The sequence below is a fragment of the Ischnura elegans genome, chromosome 10, assembly GCF_921293095.1.
Source record: "Ischnura elegans chromosome 10, ioIscEleg1.1, whole genome shotgun sequence".
Taxonomy (NCBI): domain Eukaryota; kingdom Metazoa; phylum Arthropoda; class Insecta; order Odonata; family Coenagrionidae; genus Ischnura; species Ischnura elegans.
The window spans coordinates 94016861-94034586 of NC_060255.1; the positions used below are offsets into that span (position 1 = coordinate 94016861).

Here is a 17726-nt window from a genome sequence, read left to right on the forward strand (position 1 = left end):
AACTCAAGAGTTTTTGGCATCAGTTTTTTGATCCTGCTTCAAATCACAATTTTTTATGACAAATTGGTTCGTATTGGGAGTGTAAAAATTTTAAAATAAGTTTTAAAATAGTTAAGCATTCAAAGAAAAATTAGACAAAACAATAAAAATGGCGTAGCAATATTTTATGAATTTCTTATTTATTGCGGTCTCCCAGACCGCACGTCACTGGTAGTGTAACAAGAATTGTACGTCACTGGTTAAGGGTTAAAAAGACCAGAATTTCTGAGTAAAGTGGTTCATGCTTGAAAGCAAAAGTGTAACATTAAAATACCCTTTCAAATTTCCTGCCCAGTAGTCAACCAGATCAATGATAAAATATTGTTTGAAGAATAAAATGCCAGAAATGGATCCTGGACATACAATTATGTAATAGTTTTTTCTTCCTCTTTCTGCTAATTACGACTTATGAGTAAAGTAATGGTGATGAGACGATGACAACACTCAAGCATTAAATGAACTGACTGATTAACAAGTTCATACAATGACTTTATTCAAAGAAAAACAGCCTTCAGTGAGTTACAAATTGTTTCTTAAAAACGTCAAAATGCTAGAGAAAAGATTCACCATTGACAAAATATCAAGCAGCTGATTCATGAGCAAATAATAGCATTAATCACCAATACACTTCATTAATGACAGACATAAGCAATCAATGTTGCCCAATTCCCTGGTAAAAAATATCATATTCCCTTCATAGAAGTTGATTCATGACTGAATTAGCTAGCAGGACTGTATGCCTGAAGCTATGTTCATGCCAATAAAATGTTGGTGCAGAGTCAAAATATTCGTACATACGAGACGGAAATTTCACCTACAATCAGCTAACATGGCCTTCTAAATTACAGCTTAAGCACACAGGAATACATTCAATGAACCACAAAGTAAATATGTGTACTTACATTTCCTCCGAGCTAGAAACCAAGATCAACACATGAGGTGTAAATTCAGGTTGAAGTTACATTTTGGTGGAAAGCCCTTGGCAGTTAACACCTAGCTCAAACATTCTCCAATATTTTTATACATAAAACAAATGAACTTTTTCTAGCACATTTACTGTTGAAAGAGTAGCTTAGGTAAACTCAACGGAATAAAAATTACCAAGCAATGACTTATCTTCCAACAGATATTGATGAAATGAACCAATGATGATAGACACATCTAAAATTGGTCCTCAGGGTTTAAATGCCAAGACTTACCATTACTTAACAAGATGAACTCATGGTCCTTCACTTGCATGAATTACCACCTAGTTCTTAGGTAGATAAAATTTTCCACACTACAAATGAAATATCATACATATATTTTAATATGTATTAAAAGATGCATTTACAACATGATAGCTGCTAGATAGAGCAATTGAATAAATATCATAATCAGAAAATAGATGGAAGAAGCTTTACATTGGATGTACATATATCTTTAAATATTTCTTGGTGCCCTGCACTTAAAATACATATCACAATAGTATTCAATGGAATGAGGTAAATTATACACATTTGTATGCTTCACATGTATACGTATGTACATGGTTATAAACAAATATAATGTACAATCATTCAAGAGGGGATGAACGAACGCCGGGGCCCAATACTCTCATGAAACCAAAACAAACTTTACACTCTCAATCTCCTTTTATAACTGAATATATTAAAAATTTAACCTTAAAAATAATAATAATAATAATATAATTGTTAAGCCAGTTTTTACGCACCCTCAAAAATTGTTCCAGGAAAATCGTTCAAATTCGTGAGACTCAGAAAAGAACTTTTACTCATCACTAGTTTTCATTGATCTTGGAGTTGTTTATAAAATTCTTCCAATAGTTCTTTCAAGTTTGTCTCCAACGTAGCCACTTCGTCGTACTTGTGGGCTTCCTTTGCTTGCCTGATGTAGTTGCGTATGATGTTGATTTGTTGCACCATTGGGTCATCATCATCTTGTATGTTCAAAAATTGTTGTTGATTTTCAGGACCCCAGCCGAGTCCGTCAATTTCGTACGAGCTGTTAGTCTGAAATGTAGATGATTAAGAATTACCCTAAATACCCTTGCAGATTGTGCAAGTGCCCCGTGTAAAACGGCCTTAAGAGAAGTAGAACCAGGTGAGTCAGTTACCGTAACTCAAAATGGTAATCTAGCTTCAGTATTTCCTTTTTTGTAGTAAAAATAAAGTTTTTGTATTTTTTAGAATAACAACTATAAAAAGGAAGCTTTATACAAACTCGAGTCAGAAATTGAAGATATTTATGGTCAAATTAAGTACAACTTAACCATACTTTGTGAAAAAATAAAAGAAGTAAAGCAAAGATTTATTGAAGATGAACTTTTAAGACCTCAAGAGGTAGAGAAGATAAAAAGACCAAAAATTACAGCCTTACACAAAGAAGTCAAAATGCCATTAAGCAGCCTGATTTGTAGTCAATTCCTAAGTAAGACATCATTTATGTAATCCGTGTTCCTTGCCATGCAGAGGATTCACAATATTTCTATGGTGCTTCAAGAAAATTAATATTGCTATACTGAATAGCGCAAGAAGTAACTCTTTTTGAAAAAGAAAGATGCTAATGAAGCGACTGTAGTACCTGTCATGGGAGCATGGCAAGATTACTAAGAAGTAATAAATTTTGCGAGCCAGATGAAGATATTTGAAGTTTTCCATGAACCAATGATATTATTTATACTTCAAAACTTATAATATACAGTGGAACTTGGTTATAATGTCATCAAAGGGACCAGAAGATTTTTAACGTTATATCCGAGTGACGTTATAAAAAAAGCAGCCTTAACACATTCAGTGCGGATGACATATATATATGTCATGAGGGCTTTTCCACTCAGGCGGATGACATAAATGTATGTCTTCGGGAGTACGCTTTTCCGCTGGTCACTAGGGTGCTCCGAGCGCGCCTAGCGTTACTTTTTCACCCTCCCGCAGTTCGGGATTGACCTTACACCATTGCAGAAGTGTCCGTTTCTAGTTCTACGTGTTCCTTCATTTTTAGTGTTTTTTTGTTTACTTTACTGCTATTTTTGGAATAATTTGGCAGGTTGTGATTTTTCTTTTCATTTCCTTCGTCTCTTTTTCATCATTCTTATCGTAAATATCATAATCATGTCTTACATATGGATTATTTTTTTAATTTGTTTTTTTACCTTCATTTTTAATTTATTCATATTTTATGTACTATCACAAAAATTATGATTAGACTAACTTTTTTATTAAAGATATTTATCCCCGTTTCATACTCACTACATTATAAAAAAATGATCTTAGTACGGTGCTTCAGTTAATGATGTTATATTTGAATTTCTTTTGCTAGGAACATTTTTTATAAATGCAAATTACGTTTATCCTGGGTGATTTTTTTTGGGTCTTTTTTCTACTTTTACGGCATATTTTCTCATTCGTTTCTCTTGGTCAATCACCAATCCTCTATTCATTTCGATTTTATTTCATTTTCTGAGTTATTCATACGTGTTGGGTTAGTTGCAGATTTCCTTTTCATAAAAAAATAACATATTAATGGCGTATGCAACACTGCATTACATTATCTACAGTATTGGTCTGTATTTTTTTACTCGTTTATTTGTTTTCTTAGCTTTGTAAACGAAATTGCGGAAAAAATAGACTCAGAGGTATTTTAAGCATTACGGCATTTAACCATTGTTTATTCCCTTGAAATAGTATTTTTATCTTATTTTTTAATTTATTCATATCTTATGTGCAACCACAAAAATTATTATCAGACTTACTTTTTGTTAATAACGTGTATTCCCGTCTCAAAACTTACTATTTTATTCCAAAATGTTTCCATGCGGTCCATAAGGTCGTATTTTATACTTTATTAATAATTTTAAAATAATTATTGCAAATTACGTTTTTTACATAATTTGAGTTTTTTCCTAATTTTACGGAATATTTTCTCAGTCATTGCTCCGCATCAATTACTTGTCCTCTGATCATTATGGTGTTTTCATTTCGTAGGTCATTAATACATTCTAGTGTTAGGTACATATACAGTCTTAATTTTCATAAAAACTAAGGTACTAATCAATACACTCCATTACACAAATTGCACTATTTTGCTGGATAATTTTTAAGGCTCAAGGTTGGAGTCCCTCCCTACCAGCGGCACTCCCAGAGATCATTTCAACTTGCAAATGATATTTTCTTTGAAATAATCCTCTCATAGACGGAGAAAAATGCAGAAAGCATTTTCCTCCGAAATCCTTCACCAAGGGCCTTCACTAAGGGCATAATGGATTGGAAGCTGTTGGACAGGGAGAACTGGAAACTTGGCTGGGCCTTCTTCTCCACATGGGCGCAATTAGGGTTAACACGATTTCTAACGATTGGAGGTCAGAAGTAGTGTGAGTACCGATATTCGGGAGAAAATGTGCCGTGATAGGTTTTTAGGAATGATGCAGGCTCTTCATTTCTCCGCTGACCGTGAAGGCATCCGTAGGACAGTGACTGCAATTTGCCCAGAATGTGAAGGTCAACCAGGGCTCTATCTAAGGCCTTGCTTTCAAATATATCATTAACATCTGTGAGAATTTTTATTGAAATGTTTCAATTTTGCAATAACTGTGAGGTAACATAGATTAAAAAAAATGTTTATCCCATAAATTTATATTTTTCTTGCCGTTCATTGTGTGTTCTACTTCTGTGACTTGAAAAAATTAAATCTACGGCCGTTGAAACAAAAAAAAAACACGTAAAGACTAATTCCAAGATATTTCCGTCATTAACCTAAGGAATCAATGGTAGAAGAAGTATTATAAACGGAAATATGAAAAGTTCACTCCTCCATACAAGGAAAATTGCATGTGTGTAATGCGGGTTGCGTGAATTGTCAATTACTGGTGACGGGTGGCATACATGTATGTCATTAGGGTTTTTTACAAATTGCTTGAAATAGAACCAAAAAAAATTGAAAATTCTGTTGTATTACTTCAAAGACCACCGTTATGAAGGAAAATCACCCATCCGTCACTGGAGGTTTCGGTGAAAATATCATCCGCATTGAATGTGTTAAATCTGAGTGAAAGGACAAAGTAAAAACGCAAATGTTCTGCAATACACCCATGTCTCGTATAGCGCAATTTCGATTAGCGCAATTTCGATATAGCGCAATTTCGATATAGCGCAAATTCGTTCCTCGGGGAAACATTGCAGCGCAGTGTAGCCTCATCAAAAATTTTAAACGCTCTCGTGATAAAACGTGAACTTGCGCTAAGTACACACGTAATTTCTATCAACTTACGCATATTATTATTATTTCTTGCCTCAAATCTTCTTTTTTGTTTATATATTAATCGAAATTCATTGCTGTGCAATTGCCAAAAGTATTACTCGTCATTGGGTCCAGATAGCCGGCCTACCGAAGATTTATCTCGTCTCCTTAACAGAATGATAATAAATAATTTACATCGTTAATTAAGCGTGGGGCTAGTGGAAATGAGTTTTTTTTCAGCAATACGGTTGGAGACGTATATTTGCCGTCGTAGGTTACCGGGCGATTGACTTCCAGGTAGAGGGTCTACGCTAAAGCCTTCAAGGTCATCGGTATTCATGGGGGAGAAATGGAGCGGTGGCCGAGTTGCGCATGAATAGCATCAACACATAAAAGGGTCCGCTATAGAGTCTCAAACACAATGGCTTCGTTCCCTCCCCGCAGTCATAGGACTTCTCCGTCTCAGGAATACAGTTCAGCAGAAGAAGGTGATTTAGATAGACCCATACAGAGTAAAAACCAAGAGAATATGGCAAAAAATAGGAATGCGTGTAGAAAAATCAAGAATTTATCAAGAAAAACCATAAACCTAGAAGAGGACTTGAGAGAGGTCAATTGCTTTGAAAATGGAGAGCGTCAAAGCGATATTGCGTGGAAGTTTAAACTCACGATGCCTTATTCTGAATAAAGACGAAGCTAAAATATCAGTCACCTCAGCCGCACCAACTTCAACCAAGCGGTCTACACATACGGAAAGTTCATGGTGAATCAGTACAAAAAGACGAGAGTGGTAATCGCTCCGAGACATTTAGTGCAAGCGGTTGATTCCAGAATTTAAACGGCAAGCAGGTATTTTCAGTGCGGCGATATCAGGTGAATCTGCAAGTGTTGATAGCGCAGCCACCACAACATTTTCTGATGAACTCCAAGCTGTGATTGAAAGTGGCTCCTTTCCCCCTCAACTAGATTTAGTGTTGACGAGACGATATTCTTTTGGAAAAGAATGCATTCTCGTTCATTCATTTTCAGGGAAGGAAAACCTGGGTCACGTTTCAAGGCATTTAAAGACTGTTTCACGTAGCTGCTAATGACTCGGAGGACTTCAAATTAAAATGATTTATCATTCATAAACTCCGCTAGCTATGAAATGGCATTCAAAGTAGCATTTTCCTGTCATTTCGATGAGCGATAAAAGGGCCTGGGTGACGCAATAGTTGTTTTTAGACTAGTTTTAAAAATCGTCAACTGCTGGCAACGCATTACGATCCCCTGAGATAGCAGATGTTAGCCCACCCGCACGACAGGATGGAATTTCGAAAGCACGTAAGAATTTTTTTTAATGTGAATAAAAGTCTTTGAATGCGTGAATACTATCTTTAAAGCTGTTTTAAACTATAAATATTTATAGAAATAATGTTTTCTAAGGCTTTTTACGGGAATATAGATGTTTTAGAGGAAATTCAATACCAAAGACCTATGCTACCAGGAACGCATCCCTATCTTCCCTATGTTAAAACGCTCTCGTATAACGCAAATTCGTATAGCGCAAAGACCCCAAGGAACGCATCCCTTGCGCTATACGAGACATGGGTGTATACAACACTGTTTATTGAAATCTACTCGTACATTGGAATATGTCCAGACACCAATTAAACAAAAAGAGTTGCATCCCGTCACCAGCTCAACGTCCAGCTTGTGACCTGTTTTTGCTTTTGATGTTTCTACACTTGGTTTCTATAAACTTTGGGACATAGTACCAATCACAGTACCCCTTTTGCAACCTAAGAATCGCAAAATTTTTGACGCTATACCCGAGCGTCGCAATATTTGTTGACGATATAAACGGGTTTTCGTACAACATAAAATGTTCAATTTTGGCTGGTCTGTATAAAATGTGATGTTAAACCCGAGTTGACGTTACAGCCGATGCCATTATAACCAAGTTCCACTGTAATCCCAAAATTTACAATATTTCTGCAATATAACAAAATGTCACTTACGGATCCATCTACCCTGCTGCTATTTTGCCATGACGACGCGTGGGAATGTGGGGAACTCCCTCGGCTGCCGCTCGTGACGTCCCACTTGGACCCAAGGCTCGACGCAGATTCCCGCAACTGAGTCTCTTGAAGCATTCTCCTCTCTCTCAGAATTTCCAGTTCCATTTCCCTCCTGAAAGTATCATAGGATAAGCATTCAAAGCTTTTTATCACCATATTAATAATGAAAAACACTTTGCTACTTCCACAAATTCACAGAGTTTCTATTTTATTACCGGTTTCGGCTATCACACCATTTTCAAATACATACAATATATGGTGGGGGCAGGTATATATATCGTGGTTGTTAATGTGGGGGTGGGGAAAAAGGTTTGTATTCAAGCTGGGATTGGTAATTCGTGGAAAAGAATAGGGGGGGGGGGGACACAGTTTGTCAGGTTGGTTGTTGGGGTGGAGGAATTGGGTTGGTGATGAGTAATAAGGGGGATGGGTTGGGAAAGGTTATGTCGTTAAAAAGGTTTTCATTTATGACTATTTCTAGAATTTCCAAGGCGTCCATCCTTCTTCCTTTACTGGTAAAATGGAGTATTTCGGGGTCGAAATTACTTCCGTGCCCCATTTTCAGGAGGTGCCGGGCGAAAGCTGAAGTATCGTCCTTGTTTTTCCAACATGCCCTGTGTTCCTTTACCCTTGTGTTGAAGTCTCGTCCCGTTTGGCCAATGTAGCATGAATCACAATCATTACATTTTAATTTATAAATGCCAGATTTTAATTTTGATTCAATAACATCTTTAGCGTTATTTAACAGTCTACCCAAGGTGTTATTATTATAAAAAGCAACTTTGTATTAGTTTTTGGGGATAGCTTGGGAAACAGCATTAAGGCCGTTTTACACGGTACACGGAATTGCACAATCTGACGTACGTGTGAAGGCGCAATCAAAATTGCGTCGTGTAAAGCGGTGAATTGCTAGAACACATGCAAGAATGCGTGGATTCGAGATGGCAAAATAGCCCCTGTTCTAATTTCGTTTATGCATTCGCGCAATTCCACGCCATTTTAGAAATTAATGCAGCTCTAACCTGCGCAATTCCGTGTACCGTGTAAAACGGCCTTTAGACATAGGGTCTATATTTGTTGGTTATAATACTCTTAATAGATCAGAAAAAGAATATAGCAAAATGTATTAACTTATAATAAATAATAATAATAAATTTTTTATTTGTCCAAGGATCTTATGAATACAACATAGATATAAGACACGTCAAAGTAATCAACATAACACTTAAAAATGTAAAAATGGTCAGAGTTCATTTGTCATTTAAAAATTCATTTACACTGTAGTAGCACTTATTAATTAAAAATTTCTTTAAAGAAGATTTAAATTCCCTATTAGAATTAATCAAATTAATACTTTTGGGAAGGAAATTAAATATTTTTGATCCCATTGCAATGGGACTTTTTGCTGTTATACGTTTTTTATGGAGGGTAACATGGATGTGGCGATGAGACCTAGTTAGGTGCTCATGTACATCATTATTAATTGGTAAATCATTAATATTCTCTTTTATCAGTAAACATAGTTAATAATTATGATTTTAAATCCAGTCTACCCTTGAGCCAACATATCAGCTCGTTGCACGCATGGAGGAAAGCCAATATATTGGCCCGTGACACTAACAAGGGGAGACCACGTACCTTGCTCTGCCTTTTTCAATGCCGTATTTTTTATGGAATTCAGAATGGGGAACACATCTCAGAACTGATAGTGGTTCCATTGAATGGGCCTTAGTTTGGCTGCAATTAATTAATTTCCGAGCGGTATTTTTAACAAGCGCTATGTAATCCCAAAATAGCGCCATCTCTCACACAACAACAATTAGTCCAGTGCAGGGGTGTCAAACTCATTCACCTTGGCGGGCCACATTAGCCAACTCATATAGCTCGAGGGCCGCATATGTATTTCAGGACCAATAACAGGAGAATTATATAAAATACTACCGCAACCATATTATAATTCTTATTATTTAAAAAGGCAACTGAAAGAGAAGAAAGAGTTTATTTACTTTAATCCCTGGTACTAATACTCCCAGATACTTGACACCTCTTTGCCTGTATAAGTGCATGAAGAAATGCAAGTGGGTAATATGGACAAAGTGCCAGTAAGTTTTGATCTTCCAACTGCAAGAGCTGTTAATCTTAAAGGAGCAAAGGAAGTGTCGATTGCGATTGAAGAAGTCATGGTGCCGCAGGCCGCGTGTTTGACGCCCCTGGTCTAGTGGATTGCGCATCCGGCTCTCAACTGGGGAGGCTTGGATCCGATGCTTCGTCACGGCAATATCTTTTGCAGTTCTCATTTTGATCATACGGCGACAAGTTTTTCACTAAAGTTAATTGCAGCATGCATGGGCATGAGAAAAAATTTTTATCATCACAACGGAGTTTAGGTATTTGAAGCAGTGTCATTTCGAAGTCATCTGAACAACTGAAGGTTTTCCAGAGTTTTTCAAAATTTCATTTTTTAAGTTGCAACACTGAAAATATGGCTATTTAAGTGGTTTAATCACCAACTCAGGGCTGGACTGTCTTCATGCTAATCACAGAAGAACTGATCAATCAATCAAAGAAGTATCGAACCCGAGCCCCCCAGGTGAGAATCAGACACGCTATCCACTAGACCAACTGATGTTGCTAAAGAGTTGGCGCTATTTTGGGATTACATAGCGCTAGTTAAAAATACCGCTAAGAAATTAATTAATTACAGCCAAACTAAGGCCCATTCGATGGAACCACTATCAGGGGCCGTATTCTGTAACTCCAAACCGATCGGTGCGGCACCGATTCGTCGGGTGCGACGTCACACCGACTCCCGGTAAGAAGTCGTGCGATTCTGTACGAACCCGGTCGGTGCGGCACCGACGAGAGGACGGGAGATCGTCGGTAGCCGTACCGACAGCAAAGAGGTGTCGGTACGGCCACCGACTAGTGGGTTTCATGAATTCCCCGGTGCGCATTGTACGTTTTATTTTGTTTTTACCTCATCACCCTCATCACCGAGTAAATAATGAGGTTTTCTCCGATGTTATCTTTTTCTGCCCCTTCGAATACGCCTCTATAATTCACTGTGTCATCATCTATATTAATTACCTTGACAGAAATATAAGATAATGGTTAATAAAAATGAGGTTTGCTAACATATAATGACTTTCTCTCATTTATGTTACCGCACTTTCACTCGCTTGTAATAGGCTTTATTTCTCTCTATCATCATTTATTTGCTACTTTGACATAAAAAAGATATTTTCGATTAAATATGAGTTTTGCCGCAATGTTATCACTTTATATCACTCTGAATAGGCGACTGTTATTTCACTCAATCATCAATTTGGCGTTTCTCTCGGCATAGAAATAAGATCTTTTTATTTAAGTATGAAGTTTGCCACAACGGTATCAGTTTCTTTCATTTGTAACGGGCAACTATATTTCATTTCATCGTCAGCCATTGATTCCCTTGACGATAAAAGAAGATATTTGTTAATAAGTATGAGGTTTACCGCAATATTATCATTTTCTCTCACTTGGAATGCGCAACTTATACATATGTATTTCACCCAATCACAATTTATTTACTTCCTCGTCATTACACTTCTTTTAATTGCACCCAGCTCCATATTTTTATAACAATTTCCTAACTTGTTCCTCTAATATTACATTTGCATTTGAATCCTACGTTCACGTTCCATAGTATGCTATTTTCGTCTGCTACGGTGCCAATGGCATACCATTCCGTTGATAATATTTATACGGAACTTACTTAATGACAACTATATTACCAAATCATGAATAAATAGCATTATACGGAACCAATATTTAAAAAAAGAAACTACGATCTCAAGGATAGATTCAATAATTCATTCCAGCAACAACAATCTCCATCACATACAAACTTTATTGTGATGTTGTAATATTGTTTCCTTCGATTCTGTAGGTACAGCATTACTACCACACATTATATAAGCATTGTCAACAACTTATCCAATATCGTTTATCTTAATCTAGCAATAAGTCGTAATTTCCGCAAATAAAAAGATTGAGAATGACGACAACAAACTGTGCCAATGAGTCTTCACTTGTTTTTACCCTTCTTTCATTGGTGGAGACACGTCAAACTTCGGATATATTCGGATTTTCCCTGTTTGGGAAGGAAGGGGAACCGTACCGACTGGTTTGAAACCGACGACCTTACAGAATCGCTGAAAGTGTCGTCGTCGGTGCGGAATCCGTTGTCGGTACGGTTTGATGTCCAGTCGGTGGGCTTGAAAGGGAAACCGACCGGTGCGGCACCGACGAAATACAGAATACGGCCCCAGTTCAGAGATGTGTTCGCCATTCCGAAGACCATAAAAAATACGGCATTGAAAAAGGCGGAGCAAGGTACGTGGTCTCCCCTCGTAAGAGGGTTAAAAATCACAGTTGCTCAAATAATGCACATATTTAAATAATTAAATTAACCGAAATATTGTATGCAACTCAGCGAATGAAAGAAACCAAATCACCGAAATTAAAGCTTATACAGAGTAAGACAGTTACTTTTTATTCTCCTGAAGCTCTTTCAACCTTTTCTCTGTTGGAAGTGAAGGAAGATTTGATATAGTCTGCCTTAGGAACTGCGCTGCAGCGGTTCTCACTGTCTGCTGCAACTTTAAAACCCGACCAGTAGGTGGCTCTTCATCTTCTTTCGTTGTACCTAGTAATCCAATATTCTTGCTGTAAAATATAGGAAAATTCATGAAAAATATATAATAAATAAATTTTACTCAAATCTTTGAGTGCTTGTTTTAGTAGTTTTATGCTGACAGAAATAATAAGCCAAAGATGTACTACTCAACTGATGAGTATTTTAGTGAGGCCCGATGTATGGTGTACTTATTATGCCTATTGTATGCATTTCATATTGTATTCTGTATTTTTATTTTTATATGGTGGAAGATCAATGATCCAGAAATCTGAATAATATGATGGAAGCATCTGAACAACTGAAGGTTTTCCGGAGTTTTTCAAAATTTCATTTTTTAAGTTGCAACACTGAAAATATGGATGGCTATTTAAGTGGTTTAATCACCAACTCAGGGCTGGACTGTCTTCATGCTGATCACAGAAGAACTAATCAATTCATTTCCTATTTTCTTCTGTTAAAATATTTATTTCCTTTCGTGACTTGGAATACCTAGATGTGGTGATTTCACATAATAGCATTCACTGCATCAACCTGAGATGCCTATTCCTCGAACTTTCTGGACTTAATTAGGAGAGGGATGGAAGTGAGTTGAAGTTTACACTGTGCACACCGCACACCCCAAATTACTTGAAATCTGCCCAAGGATATTTGCAGTTTTATGAAATTTGTGGTGCACGAATGCCTTATTTGTTAATTTTCTTCCTTGAAGTATGATCCCATCTTCCAAATCCCCACCTTCCAAATGTTAAAATGGTCTCGCATAACGCACATTTCATTAGTGCAAATACCCAACGTAATGAATCCCTTACGCTAAGCGAGGCATGGGTGTACTGTGTTTAAGGCTTAAATATTAAAGAAAAGAACTGTACTGTTAATTATATCAGGTTAATTTTCTTAGAAAAAAAGATTTGTCACAGAACTGTTCAGATTATGCAATGTTTGGATTAGTAGAACTTCATTGTATTTTGTTTAAATTAAGAACAGGAAATCCTGAAATACACCATTTTTCTTCAGCTCATGTTATATGATAAGATGGATTTCTAAATCCTGAATAATCTGACACTTAGCACAATTATTTCATAAATAAATTCTCATTGCTTCACTAACTACATTTCAACATTTGCAATGCAGCAGAAATTTGGTCACATGACTTTAAGTGTAACAATGAACTCACCTGAGATTATCAACTGTTTCAGCCCACTTCAGGAGTTGTATTCTCGCCATCTGTGCCTCAATTAGAGTGTAGGTCGACTCTCCAGCACTGGGTTTACAAAAAAAAGAAGATTAAAAGTCTTGTAAAATTAATTTTTAAATTAATGTAAATATTTTTCGATAAGATTAGTACAACTTAAATAAAATTTACACTAAATCAAGCAAAATATGTTCTGCGTAACATTTCGTGCCAGCCACATGAATGGCAGTGAAATTTACATGAATTGCCAAGGGACAGGGAATAGGAACACGGACTTTTTGCTTTCTGGACAACTGCACAGACCAATTTTACCGAGGCAAATGGTACTAAATAATAGTAATAATGTTTATTCAACGGGTTTACACCCTTTTCCATTTTACAGAAAAGTTTTACAAATAAAAGAAAAAAAAAAATTAAAAGATAGATACTAGAGATGGGTCAAATAGCAGATTTCTCGAACTCGAATATCGAATTCGAATATTAAATCATTGCTAGAATATTCGAATATCTCGAATTTCGAATACCTTGAATACTAAACGATGAATGCTGGAATTTTTGACTCGGTTGCCTATACAGCAGACAACACAAGATTTTGGGGAGTAATTTTGATTTCCTTTAAAGGATTCGAACAGGAATTTAGCTGATTAATGGAATATTTTAATTTTATGGAAACAATTGGGCATATAATTAATTCAACTAACATCGCTTTACCCCTACTCCTGCTGCCAAGTGCTAGCTGACAATCTGAGACATTTTGTAAAATACAAGCTCTTCTCCACTGGATTTTCTTCAATTATTTTCAGTCCATCTTTGGGAGTTCTCACGAGATAAGAAGATGAATTGGAATTGCTATCAGGGAGAAACCAAATATCCTGAGAAAATGTCCCTTCGTCTGGGACTGTAACAATAAAGATTTATAGCACCACTCATAAATTGTAACTTGATATATGTTTTCGGAAAAAAATACCACATCAACTTCCAAGAAGCTCTGCTGCTCACATCAAGTCTCGCCAGAATGCCAAGCCTCCGTCCTATTTTGACATTTATTTCCTCGCGTAAAATGCTTAAATTAAGTCAGAAATGCGTCGCGTTTGGTCTTGTTCTTTTTTCAATTACGCGCACATTACTAATATTTCAATCCAACAAAGGTGTAATATCAATCGCCGAAAGTCATAGTTAGACACCTTTTGGGCTAATAGGTGACTCATGCAGCAGTTGACCTCCAGAAACTGGAAACTTAGAAGCAGGTAGGCTGAAAAAGGTCAGTGGGTGAGAAAAGGGGGGGGGGGGGGCGCGAAACATTTCTTTTGTTCTCGTGTAACTTGATATTTTTTTTCGAAGCTAAGGTCTTCGTAATATGATCCCTGCGCGAGCTGGGACCTGCTGGGACCTTTTTTTTATTTCGGAGAAGAGGAAAGCCTCAGAGGGGGATAGCGGATCTTGGGAAATGCGCTAATGTCACTATCCCACGGTACTCATGCAGCAGTTGAGCTCCAGAAATGGGGAACTTCGAAGCAGGTAGGCAGAAAAAGGTCAGTGGGTTAGAAAAGGGGGGCGTGAGACATGTCTTTATTGTTCTCGTGTAACTTGATATTTTTTTCGAAGCTAAGGTCTTCGTAATACGGCCCCTGCCCGAGAGAGGACCTTTTGTTTGATTTCGGAGAAGATGAAAGTGTCACAGTGTGTGAGGCGAGTGCTGAATGGAGGGGGATAGCAGATCGTGGGAAATGCGCCGATGTTACTATCCCACGGCACTGGAGTTTCCTGGTGGGGGAAACCGGGGATTTTCGGATTTTTTCACCCGGATCAATTTAGGTTACCCACGTCGAACTCTTTTCACCGCTCTGACCCGCGAATTTGATATAGTTCGTCAACTTGCCTATAACAGTGCTGCATGCACTAAAAGACTAGAGTTCTGTACATTTTTCTGAGTCAACTACCAACGACGTGTGTGCGACAGTGTACGACGCGAAATTCAAAGTATTCGAAGCGGTACTTTTCGCATAACTATTTGAGACCTCAAATATCGAATACTTTCTAGTATTCGAGGTATTCAAGTATTCGCGGATACTATTCACACATCTCTAATAGATACATAAAATACATAGGTATAAAGAGGAATTTTCATTTATTGAAAAAATATATGATATTATAATGACAAAGTATACATATAGATAAATATATAATGGTACCACATTGTTACGTACATATTTCTTAAAACTAGTAGAGGAAGAATGGAATAGATCGAAGTTATCACCATATAAGTTAATTTCTGACATTGCTCTGAAAATAATCATTTTTTGTGTAGTTGGATGGCTGGTAAGGAACACAGTAAGTAGATGAATTTCTCATATGGATGTTTGGGATTAGGAGAGTTACTAAGAACAATAAATCAGGGGATTTAATCTTATTATTCAGTATATTATTGAGGAAGAACATTCCAATATGTCTTCTACAAAGTGAGAGTGATTGCAAATGAGTGATTCAAATGTTGTTTAGAAATTTCAAGTCCAGGGTCAATATGTGACTTTTTCTTAAGGTTTAATTCAGTAACTTGAAAAATTTCTTTTGAATCCTTTCCAGAGCATTGATATGTGTCTCATCATACGGATTAGATGCACATCTGGTGCAAAGAGCCTTGGTACAATGCCCAATGGAATTCAAGAACCTGGATAGTGTAGCAGCCCGGAAAGCCAAAAGTCCTTGATTTGATTCCCCATGCTGGAAGTCTTTTCTTTAATGCCCATTTAAGATATTTAAAAGTTTAATTATATAAAAATATGTCCCATAAAATATTACCGAGTCTATCTTCTGGCTATCCCATCATGCAGGTTAACGTTGAAATGACTACAGTTCTACCCTGGAGATTTCCACAGCTCTTAAACCAGTTCTAATAAATTACCGTATAAGCGCATGTAAGAGGCGCACCTTTTTTCCCAGAAATTGCAGCCGAAAATGAGGGTGCGCCTCTTACACAAACTTCTTATCTTCCCCCCTCCCCTTCACCGGTCGCAAGTCTAAGGGGAACTGAGTGGCCTTGGTTTTCAGTGTGAGTCAGTCATCTGTAATCCTATGTCAAAAAAAAAGCGGCAGGCAGGGGAGTTTCTCCCATAGTGACGTATTTTTAAAATGCTCCTGTTTGCTTTTCTTGTAAGCATCGCGCCGTCACGTCGGTACCCCAGAGGTGAACATGGAAAAGATCGCGCGGGGGTTTTTCGCTCCGGAGGGCGCGCTAAATTTACTGCCGCGAGTGGGCATCCCGCGGCATTTATACTGCATATAGTAATCGGATATCAAACGTAGAGAAACGCGTATTTTTGAATGACATACCTGGTCAATAGTCAATATCTGTCTTGCCGAGTAATTTCCATTACGCTGAGGACCTGATTTTCCAAAAATCATCTTCAGACGCTAATATGAGGATTATTGCAACTGAAAATTATATTGGTGTCAAAACCTGCGCTTTAAAAAATTCGAACGAGTGTGTTCAATGTTGGACTAAATTGTGGATGGAAGAAATCAGAAATGCTTATAAGTGAAGAGCGCGGAAAGAGAGGTCCAGGGGAAGGAGCGCGATCCCTCCGTCCTCGAAGCAAGCAACGAAATACGGAGGGGAAGGAGCACGCTCCCTCCCTTCCGTATTTCAAGCTACGAGGCTATGAGCGAAGGAGCACGGGAAGAACACGTCCGATCTTGCATGTGACATCGCTGCCTTCAAAGCGAGGGGGCGAAGGCGCAGCAATGTGATATACGCAGTTTGCGTTGCCTAAAGTTTCCAGTCCGTCTCGTCTTGTTTGAATGCGCTTATGCTACGCTTGTTTCTTCCGAAATTGTCCTGTTTGGACTATTTTGAATATTAGTAGCCTTGTTGTAACTATAAATCTTTGTGTCAAACAATTAGAGCTTAAAAAACTTAAATTCAGTCAGATATGCGTCGTGTTAGATCTCTTTCTTTTTTTGAACCTCGTGCGTGCCATGCAATTATTGAAAGCTATGGAGATATCTTCGGGCTCAGTACATGACTCACCTAGCATTTGGCCTCCATAAACTGGGAGATTGATCAAGGTCAGTTGGTGAGACGGGGTAGGGATGAAACACGTTTCCATTGTTCCCCTGTAAGTTGATGTTTTCCTATTTTCCTGTGGGGTCTCGGAAAGGAAAAAAAATGGCAGAGGCATTGGCTGATGGAGGACCGAGTGTGGTTCCGTTAAATCTACGACGTGGTTATTATCCCACGGCGCTGAGATAACCCCGGCGCTGAGATTGTTGTCCAAGCTCTTGGGAAGGTTCATGCTATGTGCCTGTCGTGTTTTGCCTTAAAATTTTTCACGGCTGCAATTCTATTGCAATACTCCTGCGAGAGCATTTAAACAAAATTCTTCGTGAATAGGACAAGCATCGTAGAGCAACGGCGTATGCGAAGAGAGGATCGGAACTCTTTCTACTCCCTCTTATGCCGCTATTACCGCCGCAGTTATCAAAATTTCCTCTTTCAATTAATATTGAAAGAGGAAAGTTC

At 37.6% G+C, this 17726-nt stretch overlaps 1 protein-coding gene across 1 annotated transcript in view; it reads right to left on the minus strand.

Moving 5' to 3' along the window:
* Positions 1 to 507: 507 nt before the first annotated feature.
* LOC124166708 (rabenosyn-5) overlaps positions 508 to 17726 on the minus strand; it is a 34246-nt gene continuing 17027 nt past the window's right edge. The window contains exons 7-10 of the mRNA XM_046544362.1: positions 13190 to 13276; positions 11868 to 12044; positions 7278 to 7449; positions 508 to 2051 (exon numbers count right to left, since the gene is read on the minus strand). Of these exons, the coding sequence (XP_046400318.1) occupies positions 1827 to 2051; positions 7278 to 7449; positions 11868 to 12044; positions 13190 to 13276 (661 nt within the window). The 3' untranslated portion in view covers positions 508 to 1826. The remainder of the gene's footprint in view (positions 2052 to 7277; positions 7450 to 11867; positions 12045 to 13189; positions 13277 to 17726) is intronic.